Source organism: Pteronotus mesoamericanus, unplaced genomic scaffold (assembly GCF_021234165.1).
Source record: "Pteronotus mesoamericanus isolate MK-2021 breed Mesoamerican mustached bat unplaced genomic scaffold, CSHL_Meso_final contig_78, whole genome shotgun sequence".
Classification (NCBI taxonomy): Eukaryota; Metazoa; Chordata; class Mammalia; order Chiroptera; family Mormoopidae; genus Pteronotus; species Pteronotus mesoamericanus.
The window spans coordinates 17,589,145-17,602,712 of NW_026555258.1; the positions used below are offsets into that span (position 1 = coordinate 17,589,145).

Below are 13,568 nucleotides of genomic sequence, written 5' to 3' on the forward strand. Positions count from 1 at the left end.
TGTCACCTTCAAACACCACCTGATGGTTTACTCACCTCCAGCTGTATTGATCACCAAGCCAGAAAACAACAGTGCCACATTCTTAAAGCCAAAGTAGAAGGTCATTGGCTGTTAGAAAACAAAAACAAGTCAATTAAAGATGACTGGAGATTCTAAATGAAAATTCCAAGTAAAGAAACTTAGAACACTTAAAGTAGCAGATTTGGATAATAAGAGGTATTCACTGTGGTGGGAGGTTTCCCCTCATTTTAGCATTACTGTAACAGGGTGCAGAGAGGGGGTCCCCTGAAAAGAGGTGAAAACCCCCACAATCCTTGATTGGGGGAAGTAGATATTTGCCATGTATAATGTGCACCCATGTTTTTGGCCCAAACTTTCAGGAAAAAAAATCTTTCAGGAAAAAAAATCTTTCATTTAAATTTTTTAGTTCAATTTTTTATTTCTTCATATTTAAAAACAAGACCGATTATCATATTTTGGGTTATAATTTTTCCATATGGATATCGTTATTGCTTTCTAGAGTTACACTTTTAATGCATAAGCATAAATAAAAGAATCTAAAACATTTGTCTGGATATGGAATCAGTACTACCCATGCATAATGTGCATCCTTATTTTTCCCCCAAAAATTTGGGCAAAAAAGCGCGCTTTATACACAGCAAAAGATACTTTGCATAATGACAAGTTAATAGTGGTGTCTTTTCTGAAGGGAAGTGGATTACCATCCAGGGCGAAAGGTATACATGATTTTACAAACATATATGACTCATGATACAGCCAGAGGACGCGGATGCCCCTGTGTCATGGGGAACTCTTGCCCTGACTACAGATGGCAGCCGAAAGGAGATAAAAGATATTGGGGAACTGGCAAAAATGGCAGATGCTAACACATAGGAAGGGCTGGAAATGAGGTCACAGGAAGTTCTAGGCCAAGCATTTAAATGAAGGTGGGCTAAAACAGAGGCACAGACCAGGTCTGGTGTGTAAGAGAATGCCATGAGGTCTGGAGTAAGGAAGAGGAGTCCCGCTGGGAAGCCTCCTGGACAAGATGGAGGCAGAGCTGATGGAGCTGAACTGAACTGTGACCGGGAATGCAGACTTCGGCTTTTCTGAAAGATGGTACCTCTGACTGGTGAATTCTGAAATGGGCCTGTTTCGGCAAAGACAGGCAGGAATATGTGTTTTTGAGTGTTTTAAAGGGAGTAGGACCTAATGGCAGAAATCTGCTATTATTCTAAATCTGTATAACCATTAAGTAAACAACCCCTTCCCTTTTCACCAAACCCTTGCACAGAGTCATCCTCCTTGGCGGGGTTCTGTAACATCGCTACCACAGGCACTCTCGCCAAGTCCTCTCCTTGTCACCACCATCAACTTTGATCTTTTTCCCTTTTCTATTCAAAGCACAAAGAACAGGACTTAATTCAGAAAAGGGTCTATTTTGAAAGAAAGGAGAAATGCAGAAGGACCCTGGAAGTGCTGTTTCTGGTATGGCTCTGTAGTGAACCTGCTATGTAATCTTGAGCAAATCACTTATCCGGATCCCTTAGTTTTTTTTAAAGGTAAATTGGCCCGTAAACCACAACTCTCTAGTCCTAAAATTCAATTATTTCTATAACCCACGTGTGTGCGAAAGGGCCTGGGCCTCTGTCCCACGGCACTCACCATCATCATCGCGTTGCTGCCTCCCCCTCCATGCGAGTGGGACGCTGGAGTGTCTGGGTGGTGGTGACCAGTACTGTTGTTGTCCATAGGGTTCATCACCATATGGTGGGAATGGTCCATCTTTCCAGTTAACGTTGAGGGTCAGCAGAAGATCCTAAGATAAGGATTATATACAATAACTTAAGGATATTAAAATCTTGATTATTGATAAATACTTAGGTCTATGCGGGATGTCACCCTGTGAATGAATGCTCTCCTAGCATCTTTACTCAGAATTATTTTTTATAATCTAGATAGGGAGAGAAAAGTTACTGTGTTCATAAGGATGATCTTTGGAGACTGTGGCAGAAGGGATTTGCACTTTGAGTTTCAGAAATCTAACCCTTATTTTGCAGAATTGTTCCTTTAATAGGTATGTTCAATGTGTCTTCAAATGTAAATGAGATAAGGAGAACAAAAGTAGTTTCTTTGGGTTGGAGGAAGCAGACAATTTCTGTAATAATTGACAAATTGATGCCATTAATGAAATTTAACTGCTCTTTGGCTTTCTAATCCTAAATGTCAGTAGATAAAAAGCAAGCACTTAAGATAATTCACCTAATTGGATGGCCTGTGTTCAATCAGGATATTAAGAACACATTTTCACATACAGGACAACCAGCTTTCCACTAATTTAAATTTGAAGAAAAGGTCTACTGCTGCCCTAGGCAAGCAGTGTGCTCAGAATTTAGATATAATTTCAATCCTAGCCAGGCATTAGAGTTAAAAACACTGAAAACAAATTATAAATTGGCCATTCTACATTAAATTAAGTCTAGACAACAGCATATTCAGCCTTGTATCTTTACTACCACATCACTGCTTTACTGCAAAAGTCTATCTGGGATCATAAACCAAGGGGCAAAAACTCCTGCAGCTGGGGAGTGAGAGTGGGAAGTTAGAAGCTGAGGAGGGCAGACAGGGGAGGTGTTGATGGATTCTCTTTTTGGCGTCCCTCAACTCCAGTTGGTGAAGGCAAGAGTGTATTAGAAATTCCAAGGAGGCAGTCTTGTTCATAAGCCTAAGTGTGCCAGTCATTGTTCAATCAATAAATATTTACAAAGCTCCTACTATGTGTCAAACTCTGAGGTAAGTGCTAGTATTTTAAGTCAATATGACAAACAAGGTATGTGACAGAGAAACAATTAAGTAAATAAAACAATTTCATGGTGTGATTAGTGCTGTGAAGGAAATAAACAGGGTAATGTACCACTGCATTACTAAGGGGTGGAGAGAAAGCATACTATTTTTTAAAAAAATTTATTTCTTTTCAGTAAGGGAGGGAGGAAGAGAGGGAAAGAAACATCAGTTGCCTTTTGCATGCCCTTAGCTGGTGACCTGGCCCACAAGCTAGGCACATGCCCTGATCGGGAACTGAACCTGCAATCTTTCAGTTCACAGGCTGGCACTCAACCCACTGAGCCACACCAGCTGCAGCTGAACTTTATTTCTATTTTGACGCTATTATGGATGTCCCCATTTCCCCCTCTCCCCTCCTTTGCCCGCCTCCACCTAGCCCCAGCCCTCTTTTCCCTCTGGCTATCACCACACTGTTCTCTATCTATGCGTTATGCATAAGTTTTTTGACTAACCCCTTCACCTACTTTCATTCAGTCCCCACCCACGCACACCGCCCCTCTGAAATCTGTCAGTCTGTTCCATGTATCCATGCCTCTGTGCATTTCTTTCTGCTTCCCCCTTTCCCCAATTTAATAAGTATGGTACAGTATTTATAAAAACAGTTTTCAAAACTTCCTTGTATTCAAGGGTCTACTTCTGAGGATCATCAAAAAAGTTTCCTCTATTACTGCTGACCACGCCGCCCCCCAACACCCCGCCGGCAAAGAGACACATTGTACAGTTTAGCTAGAGGGCCAGATTCTTTATAAAATCTAACTTCTCTAGCAAAATAAACATACATTTATGGGCAGAAGTTAGGAAATGAGTGAAAAAGCTAAATTCTGATGCCTATTCTGAGTCTTAGCACTGACCTTTTATTTTCCTGGTATTGCACAGTGATGCATAAGAAACACTAATCCATAGAGACTACGGAGGTTAGACTGCATAGAAAGATTACACAGACATGGTCATACATTTGCCACATGGTCCCTCTTCTCCAGCTCAGACAGATGTAATCTGGAGCTTCAGACAATTCTTTTGGAGACTGCCCACAGTATTTCCTGACGTCCATGATAAGGAAGATAAAGAAGAAAGTTTTTATTCTTAAAACGATTAGGGTCATGTTCCTTTTTAGATTTGTAAAAACATTAAACAAAGGGAAATCTATCAGGTTGGGCTTCTGCTTTCTGCAGTCATTATTTATGACTGGTGACATAGCTTTTGGCAAGCAGATACGGGAAATTCAAGGTCAAAGATAGCAAACTACCATAAACAGGGGTTCATGCTTATGGACTATGTTCACATGATCAAGCCACAAGTTTAAAAGGACTAATCCTGCCTTTTGATGACATGTGTGGAGACAGTAGATATTCTGAGATACAGCTGTGGCTTTGTTTCACGTGCTCCTATAGATGCACTTTACAATTCTCTTGATAGCTTTATGAATTCCACACCTATGTTGTCCTTTTGGGGAGGGATGAGGAATAAAGGGGAGACCTTAAAATAATAAATGCAATAATAAATAGGGTTTAGGTATCTCTCCATAACTTGGCATTCTAGGCTAATATACTGGCATTGTTTAGAAAAAATGTAGTAGCTCCCAGTAAATGAGAGCAGTATTTGATGAGTAAAAAGGGGAAAGACTCTTCCCCTCGAAGGCTGAGATGTTCTACTCATCCCATCCCCTGGGCCCTGGTCTCCCCTTCCTATTCTGAACGGACTGGTAGAAATGTGACTGGTAGAAACTCTATGGTTATAACCATGAAACCCTTTGGATACTTTAGCTTCCTTTCCTTGACCTGTGTCCTCTTGAGGTGCAGTTATCATAAGGATATGTAATTTTCCCAATTTCATTCACAAAGGATATTAGTAATGAAGGTTTACACAGGCTCTCAGCCAGAGCTGGCAAAAGCTTAGGATTCCAAAAGATCTGCCGTATCAAAAAAAGTAAGCAAAATGATGTAGTAGAAGTAGAGAGGCAGTAATTCAGGTCAAAAGAAAAAAAAATCTAATAAGACCTTAAAATTGTACACACACACACACACACACACACACACACACACACACACACACACTTCCCCTAAGAATAAATCTGGCAGGTAATGGGAGTTGTTAATGCACTTGCTACAACTGTAGGTTTAAAAAGACAGAAATCAAGAGAATTGCCAAAAAAGAAAAAAAAAAAGCTTAGATTTTTATCCTCTTAAAAATTCTTTAATAAACAAAAGCTACTATTTTCCCTTCCAACTTTTTGCCTTTGTTGGTGATAAAAATAATTCCAAGGGATCATCTGCAACAAATTCTTACTGTTTTTCTTCATGGCTGTGGTTGGACGAAGATAAGAAGCTACTGATAGAACTGGCGAGGGATTAATTTAGTGATTATTTGCATATTTCAATATTATTTTCTCTCTTCACCATATACTAAAATGAGCTCTACTACTTCAGGTAATATCGACAGGATTCCCTGAAAGCACTTTTCATGGAAGAAACCAAACTATGTACAGCCTGCATACTCAGCAAAGTCTATGTGGTTGAATTACTCATTCATTAAACTAATGGGCTGCATCAAAAGTAACCAACTTCCAAAGACATAAAGAGAATTACTTCAAACAATCGCACTTAAAGCTTAGAGAGCCTTCATTTATGAGTGGACAGTGATCTAGGCAAACAAGAAATGCTGCATGGACTGACAAGATTTTAAAACAATAAAAGAGCAGCTATGAATTACTGAGAGTAGCTCTTTCACTCAGAAATTCTTGGCTAAGATTATCTATTTTAGTAAAAAGGATAACTCAGGAGCTTCCCAGAAAATATTTTTCTAACTATCTATGGAAGACAGAAAGCATGCCTGTGATTTAATTCCAACCAATACTGTGTTTCCGGATACTGGTTCAAGGTCACCCCCTTCTATCATAAGTTTCATCTTTCCACATCTCCATTCTACCTTAGTAAGCTAAGCTGCTGAGGCTGAGCAAAGATGATGAGAAACTTGTTGGAGCAAGACGGATCCTGGAGGAAATGATTACAAGGAGAATTATATAACCATGGAGGGCTATTATTTTCAAGAGGGAGCATGCAAAAGACAAACTTAAGTTTTTAAATGTGCATTGTCCAATTTCTAGATCACCTATGCCTCTGGGCAAACATGAATGGACCATACTATTACCATTCAAGCAACAAAACATAAAGGACAGAGAACTAGTTTAAACGTGAAAGAGATGTGTGTCATAAATACTATAATGGGCAAGCCATTTTATACTTAACTGTATATAATGATTAATAAAGTTCCACTCAGAGCTAAAACTTAATTCTCTATATATATTTTTTCAGTTTAGCTTCCAGTACAAAATGCTTCTCTATCCCTATCCTCACTATTGGATTGTAAATTCTATAAAGACCATCTTATTTACTAATGAATCTCCTGCCTGTTCTAATACTCTGCACATAATAATAGACTACAGTAAGTATTTGCTGAAATAAATTACTTTTCTTTGCATTTCTCCTTTGGCAACTTAAGACATAAAAACAGAAATTAATTCCTTAATCTGATAATGACACACTGGGCAAACCTTAGTGAGTCTGAAACACTATATCATAATATTTGATAGCTATGCTGAGAAATTATTCAACAGCTCTATATCAAGAAGTAGAAAAATGTAATTGATATAGAAGCAACATAGACATATTGAACTTCTTTTAAAAAAAGATTGTATTTATTTTTAGACAGAGGGGAAGGGAGGGAGGAAGAGAGAAATGTCAATGTGCGGTTGCCTCTCACGCGCCCCCTATGGGGACTTGGCCCACCATCCAGGCATGTGCCCTGACTGGGAATCGAATCAGCAACCCTTTGAATCGCAGGCCAGCACTCAATCCACTGAGCCACACTAGCCTGGGTGAAAAATTGAACTTTAAAAAAAAAGAGTTCGACAGGTATTATTACAAATTCATCTAGTTCTTCCTATTCACTTCACAGAAGCCTAGAGCATGAAACCACATAGCTCTTGGGAGAATCTAAGGTTTACATTTTTTGGTCTAATTTGCCTTTATAAAAACTTTTGTCAAATATTTGTATTGTGACAAATGTGAGGAAACTAAAAACAACAACAACAACAACAACACTCATACATGTTTCTAAAAGTGGAAGAAAGTAAAAGAATACACTGTCTGCTACAGGCTTTTAAGTGGTCTGAAATGCCTAATCCGGATCCTTTATACAAATTACATCTCCAGGACACTAAACCTTGACAGGTGCCACATGAAAGGGCAGTAGAGGAAACAGAGCAAACTGTAAGGTAAAATTAACTTAAAATGTTTTTATTGTGTACACCTATCAAATGAGTAATTGCATGGAACCTGAACAAATGACATGGTATGAAACAATAGTACTTTCTTCCTGTAAATCCAGCTCTATTATCTTACTTTGTTCCTCACAGTATCTTAGGGAATCAAGACACAGAGAGCTTATACAACCTGTTCAACATTACACTATAAAGCTGTGGAGGTACCCTGGCTAGAACCTAGGTAACCTGATTCCTGGCCCAGAACTTATTCTGTATTAAATCTGCCTTTCTATTAACCCAATGTCACAATTCTATATCCATAAATGTCACAATGTTGGTCACTTTTCCTGATTCCAAGTAAATTAGAAGATTTACCCAGCCTACCTCTGGTTTTCACCATCGGCAGCTCTATTACAAACATAGGTTTGCGTAACAGCACCGCTGCTCTGTTCATCCTATATAATACATCAGTGACAAATTTAATTTACCTAAGGCATAGCTCTACTTATCTGCTCAAAAAATTCCACTGCCTATTTACCTTCCCAATGTCTATTAACATCCTTGTTCTGCGAGCACAAATCTCTAAAACAAAGGTCCCAACCTACCTTTGTGCCCACACGTACTTTGTGTTCTGGCCAAATAAGTCCAGTTGCCAAAGTTTCTGCTGTTCCTAGGACATACCCCACACTTCACTGTCTGGCGTCTTTGCTCACATTGTTTCTTCATTCTGGAATACCCATCCTCACAATCTCCAATGCAACAAATCCCTCTCATCTTCCAAGGTCTAGTTCTAAGACCTCTGAACATTCATATCACTTTTTGCCTTTCCTAATAATTCCAACTGGACTAGTCTCACAAAATACCCTGAAATGTTTTTAAGATCTTTTCAATCTGTGCCTGTCTCTGTCATCACACTGATAAAACAGTATTGAGAAAAGGTTGGAGAAACAGTTGGATGAAGTTAGTTCTCCAAAATTCCTTCTCATTGTTGTCAATGGCAGACAACAACAAAAGTATCCTCTTGGATACTCCTTTTTGACCCAGGTAAGGAGAGGAGTTGTCTCCAACAATTAGGCCTGAAAAGAGGTGGATGAGCCATTTCTTCATCTATAAGGAGACCACCTGAAATGGAAAACTGAGTGCCCTGTCTCTTATTCGTGGGATATAGAAAGCTCACTAAGAATTGGAAGGACCTTAGAAATCACTGAATGGAGCTCCTCAGTAATATAAAATTCTGTAATCTGTTCAAACACCACCTAGGGACTTTCAGGCTAGGGTGTTGCTCCCCCCCAGGAATCCAAGAAAACAAACACCCTCTTTCTTTCCAGCCAAACCCCGTACAGGAATCTGAATCTTGCTCTTTGATGGTGCTGATATCGACAATAGAACCAGCACTCCAAGCTAAACTAGTATTTGTACTCCAGGTACCATTTGCATGTATTTCTTAAGTTTTAATTTGCATTTTAGTCTGCCTCCCAGAAACTAATTTCTGTCTGCAGTGAGTAACCTAACTACCTTCACATACAACTTCTGATACTGATATACTTATTTGATGCTATCTGGCATTTATATTTCTATCTATTACAGACTTACTTTTCCAACCTTATTTCAATCTAATCCTCTTCACATTCAACTATTCCACTGAAACAGATATACTTGCTTTTCCTGAATAAATTTAGCATTTTGACAATTGTATGTCTCTTGGCTTCTGTTATTCCCTGTAATTTGCAATTCCTTCCCCCTCTCCCCCACCACCTTCTGTGTAATCCCTCCATTACTTATTTAACATTGACCGTGCACTTTAAATGTGTGAAAATTAGAATAAAGTTAAAATATGGCCATTGCTCTTTTGAGTTTACAGTCTAGCTCATTCTTTAGGGCTTGGTTAAAATGTTTCCTTTTCCATGAGTTTACCTTGAATTCTTGACAGAAGAAATCTCTCGTTTCTGAATTTCCCTAGCAATCTTCTCCTATGGAAATTTTGACTTTTTAAAAAAATTTTTTAGACAGAGGGGAAGGGAGGGAGAAAGAGAGGGAGAGAAACATCAATGTGTGATGGCCTTTCATGTACCCCCTACTGGGGACCTGGCCCGCAACCCAGGCATGTGCCCTGACTGGGAATTGAACAGGTGACCTTTTGGATCACAGGCACGCACTCAATCCACTGAGTCACACCAGCTAGGGCGGACATTCTGACTTCTTAAACTACAGGACAAAAAGTGCCATACATGTATAGCAAGTTCCTTGAGGGCAAGTAACTAATTTCTACCTCCTTACTACATCTAGAAGAACACTCAGCAAATAATCATTCATTTAAACAAGTATTTAATTCTGCCCTGGCTGGTGTGGCTCAGTGGTTGAGCACCAGCCTGTGAACGGAAAGGCCCCTGGATTCCCAGTCAGGGCACAGGCCTGGGTTGAGGGCTGGGTCCCCAGTTAGGGGCATGTGAGAGGCAACTGATTGATGCAACTGATCCATGTTTCTCTCCCTCTCCTTCTCTCTCCCTTCCCCTCTCTCTAAGAAGATGAATAATTTTTTTTAAGACAGTATTTAATTCTCATAAAATCCACCAAGGTTTCAATATCTACTTAGAAGGAGCCCGGTGCAAAGGACAGGATTCTTGCCTTTGTGGAGCTTAATCTAGAGGAGGAAACTCTCATTAAATATGTAAAAAGGCAAATATGTATAGGTATATGTAATTATAAATTGTGGTAAGTGGTATGAAGGAGGTAAACACAGTACTGTGGTAGAGAATAGGAGTAAAAGAACTAATTTGTATGCAGGGGGGCAGGTAAAGAGAGAAAGAGAGAAGCAGCCCTACAGAGGTAGCATTTAGACAGACAGATAAGTCATTGGAGTTGGGTAGAAGGGCAAGGAGCAGCATCCCTGAGGCAAGAAAAGAATCAAGGACATTTAAGGTCAGTATGAACAGAACACATTTAGAGGAAGAGAGGCCAATGAGGTTGAAGAGAAAGGCAGAAAAGGTATAAATTAAGAAGGGTTTAAAGATCATCTTCAGCAGACTAAATTTTATTCCAAGGGCAATTGGAAGCTAATTGTGGGCAATAAGCAGGGAAGTGATATGATTAGCTTATATCTTAGTAGAGTACTTTGGCTGCTGTATAGCAAAACTGGCCTTTATCTGTTCTTCCCTAATAATATTTCCTGTTCAAGCTCTCCTGTGAGGTATTCGCAGAAGGGAAAAAACAAAGCAGAACAAAACTACTTACAGAGCTCTGGACTATAATTCTTTAATTTGCCAGAATCCAAAAAGACATCTGTTAAAACTTTAGGAGGATTAGGAGAACCTAACTTCTGGGTTATAAAATGATTTGAAGGGCAAAACTAAGGGATATTCTGTAAGAACTATCCTGGATTGAAAGAGCTCCTAAAGTCACATGCAACCCTTTATAGGTGAGAGTTAAGCTTACAGAATAGAATATTGTTAAGAGCACAAGTATGGAGTGAGATGGTATTAAGTCCTGGCCCTACTAATCTCTAGCTGAGTGTCCTGGTGACATTTCCTGTAATAGTTCCACGCGCCTTTAGATCGGCAGTAGGTACTATGCTTAGAGATTGCTAAAGGGACTGCGCCCAGATTTCAATAGCACTTGGGTAAATGACTCAAATTTGGTGGCTAGTTGCTCAATAAATAGAAAGAATATGATGAAAGCAGAGTAAGCTCTCTGTGGAACATGGACAGCAAACTATAAGACACACAGCAAATGCTCAATAGATTTTTATTAAATTGTACAATCTGTACTATACATGGAACCTTCAACAGTAATGTCAACAAACCTCACTTTGCACTCATACCTCCCCAACTATTAGCAATAAATCTAGAATTTATGTGACTCCATTTTTTAATGCCTTATTTTAGGTACAATGGAGAACACCAGAATGAATCCAAGATCTGGATTCTGGTCCATTCAACTCTATAACTTTGTATTCTTTTGGGTACAACACCTACGTCAGAGTTTCTGAATTCTGGTATTATTGACATCTGGGACCAAATAATTCTTTGTTGTATGACCTAGCTTGTGCATTGTAGGATGTTTAACAGTATCCTTGGCCTTTACTCACTAAATGCCAGTACCACCATCCCAATTGTGACCACCAAAAACATCTCAAAACATTGCCAAAATTCCCCTGTGGGCAAAATCACCCCATCTCACTGAGAACCGCTTTTAATCTCTGAGTCTCATCTAAAACTCAGGGAAACATGGAGATTACATGTCTTATTTTCCTTCAGGGTTGTTATATCATTCCAATAATATAATGAATGGGAAGAAATACTGAGAGAGAAAAAAAAATGACATATGTAAAACATTATTATTATTATTATTATTCTCTGTGAGTACTCAATAATGAGGCTGAAGAAAAATACAGCTTGTTTACAGAATATATTGTAAGGCTTGGGTTAAGGCCATGTGCACTCTAATAGATGTTTCAGGTGGATATTCAATAAATATTTGTTGATCGAGTCTAAGTCTGGGTCCAACAGTAACTTCATTTACTTTTGTGGCATGTGCTCAGGTTTTTCTGCTGAGCTACGACAATGCAGTATGTTTTTAAACCTAACTGTACTTGAAGGACAGACCTGGATTAAACAAGAATGACAATTCATTTCACAGATGGAAAATCAAGGTACAGAAGGTTAACTGACTAGCTACGGTCAGGTGGCAGTCAGTCTAGTGGCACTGTACCATCAGAATCCAGATTCTGACCTCAAGTCCATTGCTCTTTCTATCACTTGTATCATTGTAATTTCATCCGACCCCTTTGAGCCCCTGTCTCTTAACACAAAGTTAGCTATTTTGCTTTCTGGGGACAACCCAAAAAACCTGAGATAGGGAAACAGTTGTAGTTTTGAGAGAAGCTTGGAAAGAAATGAAGACCTATTTCTATTAGGAAGTACCAGTGGACAGTCCCTAAATGTGGGGTTAATCAATGTCAAGTTATCCAAGTGCTCTGTCAAGACTATGAAATCCTTGCCCATTAAGTTGTCCAGGAGGAGCTAAATCTACTTGTTACCTACCTCCAAAGTAGTTGTGTCTTGCGATGCTTTATACCACGTTAAGGCATACAATATGTGCTAAAACTGTTATACGCAGTGTTCGTGGCTGCCCCACCTCGATGTGGCTCCTAGTGAGAATGGACTTCCATATAGCCTGAGTGCCAAGCCACATTTCAGCATTTTGTTAAAATTCACAAAAACCCCAAATGCCGCTCTGCTATATATTTTCAGTGTCAGAAATAAAACTTTTTAAGAACAATTCATAAAAAGGTAACTGCTTTTTTTACGCCTTTAAAATACCAGATCCTTCGTTTACTATGTCTCTGTATGAACCTTCAAACACTGAATGCTGTCACAAAGAGTCATCGCTTCTCACCATGGATTCAACAATCTTCTGGATCATTCTCAGGCAACATATGAGTTGAAGTCCACCTTAAATTTTATCATTACTATAGTTTGAAAGGACATAAGACTAGAATCAGGAAATTTTGGTTCTAGCCTGGGTTTCTGAAAATAGGTACTTTCATTTTTATGGTCACAGTTTCCTTAGCGAAGAGATAGAATAATTCATCTTTGGAAACTATTTCAACAAGAAAAGTTTAGGTGTATATAATATTGTTTCAATGAGAAACAAATGCATACTTGTCTTTTCTAAACATATTCTGAATATTAATTGATAAGCTTTAGACATTCTAATATTTCAGTGGCTTAACACTTATTTACCAAACACATTTCGGAGCACACTGTTCATATCACTTTCTAAAAAATTCCAAATTACCAAACTTAAATAATTACCTCTACTGAGGGATATCTTGCCGATGGAGAAAGAGCAAGAACCCTCCTCGTTTTTGGAGTCAGACTGCTGACTGTCAAAAGGCTGTGCCATCTTTGGAACTCAGAACGAGCTGCTAAGATTTTGTGGGGATAACACATACACATAAAACTAGGGTAGTAAAATTTCACAATATTTTAAACATTAAATATAAAAAAATAAATATGAAAGTGACTGGCACATTAATAACATATATTGTGAATAATAAATATTAATGACTTTCCTCTCAATTCAAGGGCTTCTCAAAGTGTAGTCCAAGGACTGTCTGAAATCAGAATCATTTGAGATGTTGGCCTAAAAGTGAAAGTTATGGACCTCACTCCAGACTGCTGAATCTCCTCTCAGGGAATGGGGCCTAAGAATCTAGACACTTACCTAGCTATACAGGCAATTCTTATGCACTCAAAAATTTGAGAACCCCAGTTTGAATTAAAAATATGTACAACATGGGTAATATAGTACAAAGAATCAAAGAGTTGGATATTTAACAAGAGCTTAAAAATACAGGAAAGAAAAAAGTCAAGATTTAACTAGGATCTAAAATAAAACTTCTGATAGTCCAACAGGGCACAGAGCTAGCATACCTTCTCTCACAGTTCACACATACCATGAT

The 13,568-nt window shown here is 38.8% G+C and overlaps 1 protein-coding gene across 1 annotated transcript in view; it reads right to left on the reverse strand.

Moving 5' to 3' along the window:
- Positions 1–13,568, reverse strand: part of SLC31A1 (solute carrier family 31 member 1) — a 28,434-nt gene that overhangs the window by 3,967 nt on the left and 10,899 nt on the right. The window contains exons 2-3 of the mRNA XM_054584510.1: positions 1,666–1,819; positions 36–108 (exon numbers count right to left, since the gene is read on the reverse strand). Of these exons, the coding sequence (XP_054440485.1) occupies positions 36–108; positions 1,666–1,785 (193 nt within the window). The 5' untranslated portion in view covers positions 1,786–1,819. The remainder of the gene's footprint in view (positions 1–35; positions 109–1,665; positions 1,820–13,568) is intronic.